The following is a 14,060-nucleotide window of genomic DNA, read 5'->3' as shown; positions in this document are numbered from 1 at the left end:
GTGGCTAACATAGATAAGAAGAATGTGTTAATATAAGTTATAAGAGGTAATAAGAATCCTGACCTACTGGGCCAATCAGTTTATAACCTAATGTAGTCTTGTGTGATTTTTCTTTGGGGCTTGCTAGCTGTGGTGTACCGGGAGGGACAGAAACCCCAAGCTGGCCCTTATGTTCCACTATATAGTCATAGTTACTTTTCTTCCATGACTTAGGAAAGCCTTTCTAATACAAGACTCCTTAGGATAGGATAACTATTAAAACATTTAGTCTATGTTTCTTGTCTGATATTGTTTATGCTGGTTGTAATTCTAATTTTTATACTTGATGTTTGTTCTTATTGTATATAGTTTTGTATTATGCTTAGAACTCTTATTTTGGACCAAAGGGGAGGTGCTGTGGTAACTCATTCAACCAGTAGCCTTTAAGATACCAGCTTACTTAGGGCGTGGTCAAGTGTAGTATATATACAGATGTAAACACTTGCACAGCCTCTTGGCTGCTGAATTTGGTTCCCTATTCCCCACTCCTTCAGAAGACTGCTGCTCTGTGAGTCTCCCCCTAAATAACCTTTTACTACACTCCATTCTGGGCTATTGTGGGACTATTTTATTATAATCTACAACAGACGCGGTCCCCGACAAGCTCTAGAAAGTCATCGTTTAACACACAGTCTTCCAGAGAAAGGTGGGAAAGCTTCGTGGTTAGAAGATTTGCACCTTCAGGAAAGCTAAGAACCAGAAGCTATGAGATAATCTAGTTATGGTACACTTCTGCTCTGGAAAGGCAAGGAGGATCCCTAAGAATTATGGGAAATGTAGTCCGTGAGACTCCAAACCGCAGGACTCTAGTTAATATTCCGCTGCCTGCGGTTTAAAGGGCCAGCCTACTGTGTGAGGAATTTTGGGAAATGTAGTCCGTAACAGTCCCATCCTCATTAGACTAGGATACTTTCCATAGCAAGAGTTTAGAGGGCCGGCACACTCTGTGCGGAATTTTGGGAAATGTAGTCCGGAAATCCTAGGTTCAACTCTAACTTCCTCTGCATGAGCCTGTGTTGTCCTGGTCCCCTAGGAATTCTGGGACGTGTGCTCCCGGTATCCTGCGCGGGAAGAATCACTTCCGGCCCAGGTGTGCGAGGCCGTGGCCCGCGTTCCTCTCAGAAAGGTGAGCCCTCCCTCTGCTGTCCCCTCCCGCATCTTCCCGATAGTTTTCAGGTTGTCCGAGGCGATAGGCAGCAGGCGTGGATGCTGGGAAGGAAATCCGTCTCAGTAGGGCAGGAGGCGAGTTTGCTGTGAATGAGCCCGCCGGAGCGTGCCGCGCTTGCGCACATTGACTCAGATCTGGCCGGGGCTGTCAGTCACCGGGATGGAGGGTGTCATGGGAGCCGGGAGCCCCCAGCCGTCTCTCTAGCCACTGTCGGAAATGCACAGTCGTCTACGTCTATGCCCCGTTTCTTCCCCAACATTGGTACCATTCGAAGAACGAGCTCGTGTTTGCTGCAAGGCTCAAGACAGCGGGCGCCCGGCACCAGCTCTTAGTTATTATTTTGCTCTTAGTGCTTTCCAGATTTCGAGGAAGCGCCCCAGTCCCTGGAAGCCCCAGTGACCCACAGATGGTCTCAGAGCTCCTGCTGTAGGGTCCTTGGCCCCAGCCTGACCACACCTCACCCCTCTTACCATATCCTTAATGCCTGGGTTTTTCTGTTGCTATTTGATGGGATGTTAAAGAATGTCCATTCCAAAGATGTTAAAGCCATTTTAGAATGTGCAAAGGGTGATGTGTATGAATTCGTGATTACTACCCTAAATACAGGCACCGTTCAGAGTGAGATGAAGGTTGTCATGTGGGCTGTTAACATCAGTGCCAGCAAGAATAGTCTCATCAATAGCTAACGCTAGGTAGGTGTTTGTTATGCACAACCCCAATAAAACTCATTGGGTCACCATGTTGGACTTTTTCGGCAATCATTGGTTCTCTATCTGGAACGAGTAGACGTTTATTTGGTCATGTCTCCCCATGAGTATTGTCACACAATTATTGGGGTTACTAACAGGAGTATGGCTGAGGGGTTACTTATAGAAGCAGAAATGACTCAAAAGGCAGCTGCATCACCAAAGCCCCCTCCAGCATGGTGACAGCTCACAAAGCTGGAAACCTGGAGCACACTGCAGTCTGCAGGCAGGTCAGCCAGGTGCTTCCGTTGTTCTGAATGTCTGTCAGCTCAGCCGGTCTCTGCCTTTGGGACTTTTGCGGGTGTGAGCATATTCTAGGCAGCTCAGCTTGCTGAGTTGTCACTAAATATTCCTTACTGCTTATAAATGTCTGGGAAGGGCAAGGTCTAGTGAACCTGGTCAGTGTCTGAGACTTCGTGAAGCTTTGGAGTTGTTCACTTCCTGAATTTTATTGAGTTTCCCAGTATCATGTAATGTTTTGTCTCCCCTTACTACACTCGCCATCTAAGGAGGTTCCCTGCAGGATGGGAAGTCTATCTTAGAAGACTTTGCTAAACAACATGCTTATAATGCTGCCCCTCATTGGGGGATTCTAGGCAGAGGCTCTACCACTGAGCCACACCCCAGCCCCTTACTGGGGGACTCTAGGCAGGGGCTCTACCACCGAGCCACACCCCAGCCCCTCACTGGGGGATTCTAGGCAGGGGCTCTACCACCTAGGCATGCTCAATTCTCTCACTGGGGTTAGAGTGCAAGGTCAGTTCTGTGATGAATCTTATAGACACTCATGGGGACAGAGAGGTTTAATTTCTTACAGAAGCTATCCACTGCTGGTGCACACAATCTCAGCAGCCCTTATCACTGAATGATAACAACCCTGTTGCAGATGGCAGATTTGAAATGTAGAAGGTTAATGAACATAGCTCTGGTTACTCCATGAGCACACACGTTAGCACCACACACCTTTGAAAGAATGACTTACAGTTATTAGCGAGTGTGTAATGACAGAAGCTCATGTCAGAGGACCGCCTGTGGGAGCCAGTTCTTTCCCTCCATGTGGGTCCTGAGAAGTAATCTCAGGTCATCAGGCTTGGCAGCAAGCACTCTTTCTGCTGAACCATCACAGCCCAGCACCAACCTCTGAACACAGGAAATTTGTCCTTGATGCTGCTTGCTTGGAGCCAAAACCCTTTTTGGCCACGATTCCCAGGATGGGAGTGAACATCTGGGGGATGCCCGGTATGAAGTAAGAACACCTGGGAAGGCCGTCCCTGCCTGTAGCCTAGGGTGGGACATCCTGGGGGTAGCTGGAATGTGACTTGATTTGCAGCATGTGTGTGCCTGCCTCTGGAGGCAAGGGGCACCTGGATCTCACCTGGCCAAGCTTGTATTTTCCCTCTCATGGCGTCTGTCATCCTGTCCTGTCTTCTCAGGTCTGCACCATTTCCTGGAAGAAAGGAGGAGAAAATGGCCCAGTTGCAGGTGAGGTGATTTTCAGCTGTGCTGTACATGCTCTGTCTTAGAGTTTCTGTTGCTCTGAGAGGTACCATGACCCCTGCTTTTATAAAGAAAAGCATTCAATTTGTGATGGCTTACAGTTCAGATGTTAGTCCTTTGTTATTATGGTGGTAGCATCCAGGCAGCTGTGGTTCTGCAGAAGGAGATGAGAGTTCTACATCTTGATCCACAGGTAACAGGGGACTGTGTGCCATACTGGCCTTAACTTGAGACCTCAGAACTTGCCTCCACAGTGATACACTTCCTCCAACGCCTTCTTCAACAGAGCCACACCGCTAATAATTCTACTCCCTGTGGGCCAAGCACTAGAACACACAAGTCTATGAACAGTATAAAAGGGAATAGAAATTTAAAAATTAGTCACATCATTATCTTGCTTACAATGTCCCCATGGCCATTTAAAGCCACACCCCTAGCTCTGTTTGCTGTGCTGTAGTGTGGAACTGGCATGTTTTCCACTAGCAGTGGTGTGCGTTCCAACTCTTGAGTGGATTGCATTGAGTTGTTCGCCACCCACAAACTCGGAAATCCCGGAGGCTCCCACAGTTTGATGTCTCTGTGTCCTTTTCCCTGTGGAGAGCCTTGGCTCACAAGACTGCTCTGAGGCTGGCCGTGTGGCCCAGGGAGCGACACACACCTGGCATTGGGCAAATGTCGACATTTGTCCCTGGTACCACACATTGATGAAATGCAACATGAGCCGCGGTCTGAGAGACCTGTCACTCCTGAGATTTCTAGTATATACATATATACACGCACACATACGCACGTGCACATAGCATACACATCAGTGCATCTGTATACCTTTCCCGTAGGGGACAGCTGAGAAACTTTATTGTGTTTTTCTTTTGTTTTTCAAATTTATTTTAAGATTTATATATTTTTATTTTGCCTATGAGTGATTTTCCTGTATGTACAGCTGTGAGGCATGTCTTTCCCAATGGAAGAGAAAGAAGGCGTCACTTCTCCTTGAACTGGAGTTACAGATGGTTTGTGAGCTGCCATTTGGGTGCTGGGAACCAAACCTGGGTTCTCTTCTCTGCAAGAGCAGTCATTGCTCTTAACCACAGCACCTCTAAGCTCTTTCATCAGGGTCTCTGATACTCTGGGAAGGGTTGAATGGGAAGAGAGAGAGAGACAGAAAGATTTCACTATTTAGCCTTGAATATATTGAACATGAAAGTCCTCCACACTGTAGGCCGTAGTCATTGTCCAACCATCACCTCATTCACAGGCCTGAAGGAGCCAGGAATAGTCATGCTGTTCCTTGAGGATGGGGGAGCCATGTTCATTCAGGATGTTGTGTGTGCTGGGGCCTTTGCCTTCTAGGTCAGGATAGTCAGCCTTGTTTAGTGTAAAGTCAGAGTGAAAAATCAGAGTACATTGCAGAGCAGGACAGAGTAGGCAGGGCAGAAGAAAGCAGGGCAGAGGAGGGCAGGGGAGAGGAGGGCAGGGCAGAGCTCTCCATCTGTAGCCAAGGGCAAGCTGCTCAGAAAGTCCTGTGGAGCAGGTACAGGCTTGAACAGGTCTGCAGTATAAACATCTAAGAATTCTCTAGAAAGCCAGATAACAAAGCAATAACGCAAAATGTTTGCAATGTAAACGGAAGTGAAAACAATCCTGTGTGTACAGTGACGTTCTAGAAGAGGAAATAGTGAGAGTGAATGAGGGACAGTGAGATGGCTCAGTGGTAAGGGAGCTTGCTGCGAAGGCTGATGACTGAGTTAGATCTGTGGGAACCACAAATTAGGAAAGAACTGACTCCCCAAAGTTTTTATCTGACCTCCACATATGCACCATGGCATGCATGAGCTCCATGACACACACACAGACACAGATAAATAAAAAATAACATTTAAAAAATATTTATTATGTGACAAAAGAATATTTTTACTAAATTGACTTAATTAGTGAGCTTCAAGTCAGTGAGAATATACTGTCTTATGAAGCAATGTGGAGGGAGTTGCGGATATGGCTCAGCAGATATGAACACTTGCCTCACAATCGCAAGGACCTGAGTTCAATCCTTGGAATCTGTGTAAAACACCAGATGTGGTGGTGCCCAACTATAATCCTGCTATGGAGGACACGGGGGACCCACCTGGAGGCTGGCAGACCAGATAGCCTGGAATACACAGTACTGCAGAAACAGCAAGAGAGACGGCCCTGCTCTGTGTTTCTGCAAGGTTGAAGGACCGGGCCAACTCCTGAAAGTTCTCCAGATACATGCTGTGCCACATGCACAGGTGTGGGCAAAATGCACATACATACTCATAGACTACACATTTGTGCGTGCACATGAGCCTGCATCCAAAATATGTACACAAGCACACACAGATAGGATGATTTCTTTGCAGCCCTCATGGCGGGTGGGCTCAGCAGATGGAAGGCAGGCAGAGACAGGTACTTCCAGCTAAGAGGCTCTGAGTCCCACAAAGTCCTCCCTCCACATCTCAGCCTCACCGCTTCTGTAGTTATAACCCGCAAGTTTTGCTGTCCCAGGAGATGGTGACGTTCAGGGACGTGGCTGTGATCTTCAGCGAGGAGGAGCTGGGGCTGCTGGACGCTGCCCAGAGGAAGCTGTACCGTGATGTGATGCTGGAGACCTTCAGGATGCTGCTCTCAGTGGGTGAGGATGGGGTCTGGGTTTCCCGGATGAGCGACTGGGACCAGTACTGGGAGCCTGGGAACTGCTGGAGTTGTTGTCTGGGCTTGGTTGTCTAACTGGAAGCACAGGTTTCTCATGGCTCCGTCCATCTGTCTTTTGAGCTCTATATGGGAGCCTGCTTGGTTTTATTAACTTGACACAAGCTAGAGTCGTCTGGGAAGAGGAGCCTCACTTGAGAAAATGCTTCTGCCAGGTTGGCGTGTGGCCAAGTCTGTGTGGGATTTTCTTGATTGATTATTGCTAAGATTGTGGCCCAGCCCACTGTGGGTGGTGCTTGCTCTGCCAGGTGCCTCTGAGCTTTGTAAGGAGCAAGCCAGTAAGTAGCACCCTCCATGGTCTCTGCTCCAGCTCCTGTCTCCAGCCCCTGCCATGAGTCAGGCATGACTTCCCACCATGAAGAGCTTCAAGGTATAAGACGAAATAAAACCTTTCTCCCCCAGGACCTTTTGTCATAGTGTGTACAGGAAGTAGAGTAGGACAGTGGGGACAGAGGCCCCTTGCATTGGTTTACATATAAAACCATTTACAATGTGCTTCTAGCTAGTTTTGTTTTATAGGCTGTGTGGTAGTTCCTATTTATTAGTCCATTTCACTGGGAGGTATGTTTAAAATATATTCAGTGTGTGGGTGTGTGTGTGAGATTGTGTGCGTGCGCACACACACACACCATGTTGAGGACAGGTGCCTACAGAGGCCAGAGAGGGCTTCAAATTTCCCACTACTGGATTTAAGAGGTGGTTGCAAGCTGCTGTGTTGGTGCCGGGAACTAATCTTTGGCTCTCTAGCAGAGTAGCCAGTGCTTTTAACCTCTGAGCCATCTTTCCAGCTTGAGAGTTCTTTTTGTCCCTTCCTCCCTCCCTCCATTCCTCCCTTTCTTTGTTTTTTATTTCTTTGACTCAGTGTCTCATATAACCCAGGCCAGGCTCTTCTCAAACTTACTATATAGCTAAGGGTGGCCTTGAAACTGCTCTGCTTTCTCTACTTCCTACTCTTTTTATCTACTATTTGCAAAAGACATCATCAAACTTTTGATTTTCTTTCTTTTTTTTTTTTTTTCTTTTCTTTCCTTTTTTCCTACCACTAGCACACCAGCCGTTCACACTAGGCCTGATAGCCCAGCTGGAGAATGAAGAGGAGCTCTGCATGGTGGAGGCCCAAGGAGGTGAGATCTCAGGTGGGAAAGATGCTGCTGGACCAGTGGGCGGGAGTGCTTTCCCTAACAGGGGCAGGGCATAGCATTTCTCTTCTTAACTCTCCACTGGTCCCCACTTCACAAATAGTATAATGGCTTTTAAAGTGCTTAGAGCAGGGCTGCTGAGAAGGCTCCTTGGGTAAGGCTGCTTGCCCCAAGCAGAGTTCCTTCCCTAGACCCTTTGTGTTTTCTGGGGGAGTAAGCTGACTCCCTCAGGTTGTTCTCTGACCTCCACAGTCATACCATGGGTGGAGCGAACACATATACACACATACAGAAAGAGAGGCCCCACTCACTTATACTCATATTCATGCTTATAAAGACAAAAACATTTTTCCACATTGGGAATATCCGCTTTTGTTTTTTCTACTGAATCACCTAACAACCCATGATGAAGCACAGTGTTGTGCTTATAGTTCTCTAGAACTTTTGAATGCGACCACATTTTATACCCAGATTTTGTTAGGAAAACCCAGATATTTTTGTTGTTCTTGTTTTTTTTTTTTTTGGTATTGTTTTATTTTATTTTATTATATTTATTTACTTATTTTTTTTGGTTTGGTTTTTGGAGACAGGGTTTTTCTCTATGTAGCTCTGGGTGTCCTGGAACTCAGTCTGTAAAGCAGGCTCGCCTTGAACTCACAGAAATCTGCCTACCTCTGCCACCATACTGCTGGGATTAAAGGTTGCTCTACTACTGCCCTGCAGAAAACCCACATCTGAGGCCCCCACAGAGCCTTGGTTTTGTGTCTCCTGTGTGCGTCAGGTGTTTTGTCAGTCTCCACAGAAGCAGTGTGGCCTGTCTGTCTCCTGATGTGAGCCACGTGTTACACACCAGCATCTCTCAGTAAGATGTTCACTTGTGTGTTTGTCTGGATTCTCATCCTATAGGAAGCCAGGGTGGACGTGCTGTGGAGAATGATGAAGACATGGAGTTAAGCTCCCTTTGTCCCAGAGAGCTCTCCTCCTGTCAGACCTGGCCACAGGGTGCAGGCTTGTTACCCAGGGATCAGGATTCCATGAAAAGATGTCTAAAGAGCAACACTGAGTCTCAGAACCAGGGAGATTCTTCCTTCCTGGTGTGCGCAGGGCGGCTGGTTCAGATTTCTGAGGATGGGAACTACGTGTTGCCTCCTGTAGATGATGACTCTGCCTCTCTGAGAAGTCAAGAGTTTCCTTCACTGAGAGCCCAGCAGTCTTGGCAGGAATCACATCTCAGTGGGTCATGTAGTTGCCAATGGAAAGGCCAGCAAATGCCTAGGAATGTTTCTAGTCAGAGTTTATATCTTCAAGCTACTCAGGAAATCCACTCTGAAGAGAAACTATATCCAGGTGTGGAGTGTAGAAAAGATTTCACACATTGCTCAAATTTTAACACTGAGCACAAAGTTCACATGGAAGAGACTGTGTATAACTCTGAGTGTGGTGACCACTTTAATCTGCCCCCACATTTCCAGGACTTTTCAGCAGTGTACCCCAGGGAAAAACCACATAAATATGCATGCAGTACAAGCTTCGATCAAAAATTGTGTATTCCAAGCCATCAACTTGACGTCATTGAGAAACCTACTTATAAAGAGAGTGGGAATGGGTCTAACTGGAGTTCCAGCCCCCAAGATCAGCAGAAACCTAAGCCACACAAATGCAACACCTGTGGGAAAGGCTTCAGTGACAGATGGGTTCTTACCATTCACCAGAGAGTCCACACAGGAGAGAAACCATATCAATGTAAGGAGTGTGGGAAGTGCTTCAGCCAGAGTGCCTACCTACACTCCCACCGGAGAGTTCACACTGGAGAGAAACCATACAAGTGTGAGGTGTGTGGCAAGGCCTTTAGTCGGAGTTTCTACCTGCAAGGCCATCAGAGAAGTCATACTGGGGAGAAACCATACAAATGTGAGGAGTGTGGGAAGAGCTTTAGTCGAAATTCCTACCTACAAGACCACCAGAAACTTCACACTGGGGAGAAACCATACAAGTGTGAGCAGTGTGGGAAGGGCTTCAATCGGAGTTCAAACCTTCAAAGTCACCGGAGAATTCATACTGGAGACAAACCGTATAAGTGTGAGGAGTGTGGAAAAGGCTTCAGATGGAACTGTAATCTTCAAATTCATCAGCGGGTTCACACAGGAGAAAAACCTTATAAATGTGGAAAATGTGGCAAAGGCTTCAGATGGAACTGTAATCTTCAAATTCATGAGCGGGTTCACACAGGAGAAAAACCCTATAAATGTGAAAAGTGCGGCAAAGGCTTTAGTATCGCCTCCAGTCTCCTGGTCCATGAGAGAGTCCACATGGGAGAGAAGCCTTACCAGTGTGTTGAGTGTGGAAAAGCCTACAATAGGTATTACAATCTCCAGATACATCACAGAATCCACACTGGGGAGAAGCCATTTAAATGTGAGTTGTGTGGGAAAGGTTTCACCCAGAAGTCAAATCTTCAATCTCATCAGCTTGTCCATACGGGAAGGAAACACTATAAGTGTGACACATGTGGTAAGGGATTCAGCAGGAATTCAGGTCTTCTGATGCATCAAAAAGTCCATAGCAGTGATAGTTTCTATAGGAGGGAAGAGTATAGGAATGGTTCCCATCCTTCTGAGAACCTATGCAGAGATGAAGGCCTGTCAAATACTGCTCTGTTTTGTTAATGAAAAGTAGTGTTTATATCCAACATGAATGCCAGTGGTTGCTGGGAAACAACACAGAATAGAGATTCATCAAGTGTTTGCCAACATCTCAACCAGCTCCTGGAGAGGATCAAAGAACTTCCTCCGAATGTATGCAGGAAATAGCAAAAGTTTGATTATATGTAGAAGTTTCATTTATCACAGCCAATTGGTCCCTAATATCTGAACCCAGAAGCTGCTTCCCAAATTATATTGCAGAGGCTTAATATTACTTAAAAATGCTCGACTAGTATCTCAGGCTTATTATTAACTAACTCTTCCAGTTTAAGTTAACTGATATTCCTTAAATATGCATTGGCATGTGGTGATCCCTGTTCTTAATAGGGCACACCCATCTTTCTCTCTCTGGTTTGACCTGAGTCTCCTGAACCTGCTATTCCTTATCATCCCTTATCATTCTTAGTTTGTTTGGCCCAACTATACTTTCTGCCTGGTTACTGTCCAGTCAGCCTTTCATTAAACCAGTTTGTGTAACAAATCTTTACAGTGTGCAAGATAATTCCACAACTTTTCTCCCTTTTGTCCAATTAAAAAGTAAGTTTTGGGGCTGGAGAGATGGCTCAGCCGTTAAAGGCTAGGCTCACAACCATAAATATAAAAAGTAAGTTTTGATGATACAAAATTGACTTTATTCTGTTATGAGAAATAATCAGAAATAGAAATCACCCATCTATATAACACATATTAGGTTCCATATGGGTCTGCCAGGCTCTCTAGTACAAGATAGTGATGAAATTGATTTACTTGGTTGAATGTGCTAGCACCCTCAGAGTTTCACAAAAACAAAAACAACAACAAAAAAACAGCATGTCATTAGCAAGAGGTTGATAAAAGATTTTTCTATCACTAGGCAACAATACAAGGAAAGTATAAGGCAATGCACTACTTGTTCTTTATACAGCCAAAATCCAGTACCTGTAGGAAGTAATCCAAAGAGTATTCAATGATCTTTGGCTGGTGGCTGTGTTTCATTTTGCAGAATTTGGAATGTTAAAATGTGTCCACCATATCATAGGTACATATTCAGGATTTCAGTGGGCCACTGCATTGAGTTCTGAAAAGGATGATTCTATAGTCACAGATTTGCTAGAAGTTATGGTCCTTAAGTTTTTGTACTCTGGATGTACCTAACAAATTTTGGTCCTTTAACCACTTTGACATTTTCTGCCTGTTATATTTAAAATGTGTTCTATAGTGAACCATGTTTTCTATAGTGAAATATGACCATGTCTACGCATGTCCTTTGGAGTCTCTAAAAGGAAGATGGGGCCCCAAAACAATTCCACCTGGATTGTGGTAATGCCGCCAAACTGACAGATACCATCCAAAGATTGAGTTTGTATTACAAATGCCTCAAGACAGCTTCAACATGGCTAGCTGAGATAACCCAGCCTCACAGACTACCCTAGCTAGGACTTGAGATAAGCCCTACATGTTTCCATTATGCAGAGATTGAACCACAAATGATTCAGCTACCTCTTCCAGGACTTGGTAATTATTTCGATGTTATTTTTCAGCTTCCTCTAAAGATGCCAGACAACAGGAAGTAATTTTGAGAACATGAAACCCACATTTTCAAGTAGTGGGAAGATGGTTTTTGGTCAGTGGGCTATGGATATTTGTAATTGTTTAAGGGATATGCTTACACATTGTGGTAAAATGGTCAGGAAAAAAACTGAACAAAGGAGGTTAGATTTAGGGTTTTTGTTCTAAAAAGAAAAAGGGAGGATATAGAAATATGAGGATAAAGGGTACATTACTGAATCTACTCTGAAAAAGGGGGGTATAGCTGTAATAGGATAATAGAGAGTTTAATGTACTTTTAAACCAAAAAAACTACTAGTCATAAGTTTTTTACATTTTATTATATTTTTGTATATTGATAACAAACTTGAGGTTACTTTTGTTAGAACATACTATTCATATCACTCTGGTTTAAGATATTGTACCTATACTGTTCATTTAACAATGCAATACAAAATTCTAGTCTTTTAAAGTTACTATTACATACTATGATAATAAAGTAATGCAGGTAAATAGTCACCTATTCCAATGGAACTTGTATTCATCTTAGGTTGTTTTCAAGATCAACCAATTATATTTTAGTTAGGTGGTCTTCAAACACCTCAGAGATCTGCAGAATATGGTATTTATGATGTTTTAATAACATAGCCTCGCAGCACCAATGTCAGAAAAGATGAGCATTGAGGTTATTCCATATGGAGTTTACTTTCTTTGTGGTAGAAGTTAGCCACTGGTGAAGAAACTGCTCTTGTGTCATCTGCTGACAGTTACGCCCAAATTGGACAGGCAGGACACAAAAGAAATCAACTATTCAACTTTGCGAAGACAAAGTAGAACAGCCCTTCAGAATTATCCTCCACAGAAGAGTATGTCAGATATGTAGGCTTATAGGCCGAAGATAAATGCTCCAACATTATAGAGGAACCTTGTGTGACTGTCCAGTCAGCCTGCTGTTTCTGTCATTACTCACAGGTTTTAGAAGTTGCTTGCTTGCACTTCCTGTTTACTCAGGTAATATTTCCTTTGAGGGTCTCTGATGGAGTTGAAGACTAGAATCTCACAAAGGAATGTAAGATGTATAAAGTTTAGAGATATAAGAAGATAGCTTTGGGTAGGTAATACAAATTAGGATGAGAGGTGAATTAGTCACAACCCTTTGGACTCATCAAGATTGGATTAATAAGTAATGGAGTATTTCCTCTCAATTTGTCAAATGCAAATGGACTGGACATTGTTAATATACTTCTTGATGCTCTATATTGTGTATAGTTGTTGGCCTTATATATAGCTCTTTATGTTAATTTTAACCTTTGCTTTTTATTTAGACAAAAGGGTAAATGCTTGATATTTTGTGTTCTGACAAATAAATCTTGCCTGGAAATTAGAGGGTGGAGTTAGCCACTAGTTAACAAATAACCATAGAGGTCTGGAGGTCTGTACAGATAGGAGACAGGAGTAATAAGGCAGAGTGGGGAGAGCGGAGGTGATTAGGGGTTGGAGACAGGATCTCAGCCCTTTTGACCAGAGAATTCAGAGAGGCAAGAAGTCTCTGGTGGCTGCTGCTCTGCTTCTCTGATTTTTCAGTTTTTATCCCAATATCTGACTATGGGCTTTTATTGAGAAGAGTAATTAGGATCACACTTCACAGGGCTGGCAGGCAGAGAGAATAAATAGGAGAACCTTGGGAAGAGAGGAAGGAGCAAGAAAAAGGGCTACCCACCCACTTATACAGCTAGACATAAATTCAGAAGAAAAGAAAAGATGTAGAAAAATAGAGAAAGGTAAGGCAAATAGTAGACATAATTTAAGCAAAGCTGACAAGAAACAAGCTAAGGCCAGGCATTTAAAAGTAATAATAAGTATCCCTGTGTGTTTATTTGGGACCTGGGTGGTGGGCCCCCAAAGGAGCCCAAAGAGTATAACAACTAACTACAAGCACCCATGTTAGATGGATCACAATGTTTTTGTAAGTCGTTTCAGGGGACCTGACACCTTTGTTGCTGTGTGGGTGTTGGGTTCACACAGTTCTGTGGTAAGAAGACTCAGACAAGAATGAATTTAGCCTTTCACAGCTGCAGGGTAATACCTCTAAGGACTGAAGCACTTTTCCTTTTCTCAGGACATTTTAATTTTTCTCTATATTTATGCTTTATCCAGTTGATTTCCATAAGCTCAACACAATCTGAATTAAGTTTCCAAAAATAGAATTCTCAGTTCATAAAGTACCACAGTTTTCCTGGTTTCTCAAACCAAGTTTTGCATAGGCTCCGTATTCTTGGGAAACTCCTAGACAAGACTCAAATAGAGTAAGAAGAGAAACAGCTGGTATCTGCTAAACAAATATTTATTAGCGCTAAGTGCTAACTAACATTCTGGAGCCCAGCCAGAATGCTGTCGCATGGCTTCCTCCGAAGTACATTCACATGGTGAAGAAACATATAATCAACAACGTGCATACACACTATTTAAAATGATTAGGTTTTTTTTTTTTTGTATAACTTGGTTTTTTTTCTTT

At 44.2% G+C, this 14,060-nt stretch overlaps 2 protein-coding genes across 6 annotated transcripts in view; both read left to right on the top strand.

Annotated features, from left to right (window-relative positions):
- The window catches only part of LOC126491010 (zinc finger protein 112-like), a 56,256-nt gene extending 43,272 nt beyond the window's left edge, over positions 1–12,984 (top strand). For 3 of the 5 annotated variants that reach the window (XM_050126383.1, XM_050126385.1, XM_050126388.1), the window contains exons 2-5: positions 3,387–3,435; positions 5,974–6,100; positions 7,224–7,313; positions 8,223–12,984. In XM_050126383.1, the coding sequence (XP_049982340.1) occupies positions 3,421–3,435; positions 5,974–6,100; positions 7,224–7,313; positions 8,223–9,982 (1,992 nt within the window). In that variant the 5' untranslated portion in view covers positions 3,387–3,420 and the 3' untranslated portion in view covers positions 9,983–12,984. Of the gene's footprint in view, positions 1–1,225; positions 1,900–3,386; positions 3,436–5,973; positions 6,101–7,223; positions 7,314–8,222 lie in introns of those variants that run through there. The other 2 variants (XM_050126384.1, XM_050126387.1) reach the window with 2 other exon arrangements.
- The window catches only part of LOC126490991 (zinc finger protein 112-like), a 39,389-nt gene continuing 26,412 nt past the window's right edge, over positions 1,084–14,060 (top strand). The window contains exon 1 of the mRNA XM_050126360.1: positions 1,084–1,165. The gene's annotated coding sequence lies outside the window, so the exon portion shown is untranslated. The remainder of the gene's footprint in view (positions 1,166–14,060) is intronic.

This window comes from Alexandromys fortis, unplaced genomic scaffold (assembly GCF_014885135.2).
Source record: "Alexandromys fortis isolate MF-2015 unplaced genomic scaffold, M_Fortis_MF-2015_v1.1 scaffold_240, whole genome shotgun sequence".
Lineage (NCBI taxonomy): Eukaryota > Metazoa > Chordata > Mammalia > Rodentia > Cricetidae > Alexandromys > Alexandromys fortis.
Note: the sequence above shows the minus strand (reverse complement) of the source record. Positions and strands in the feature narration are given on the sequence as shown.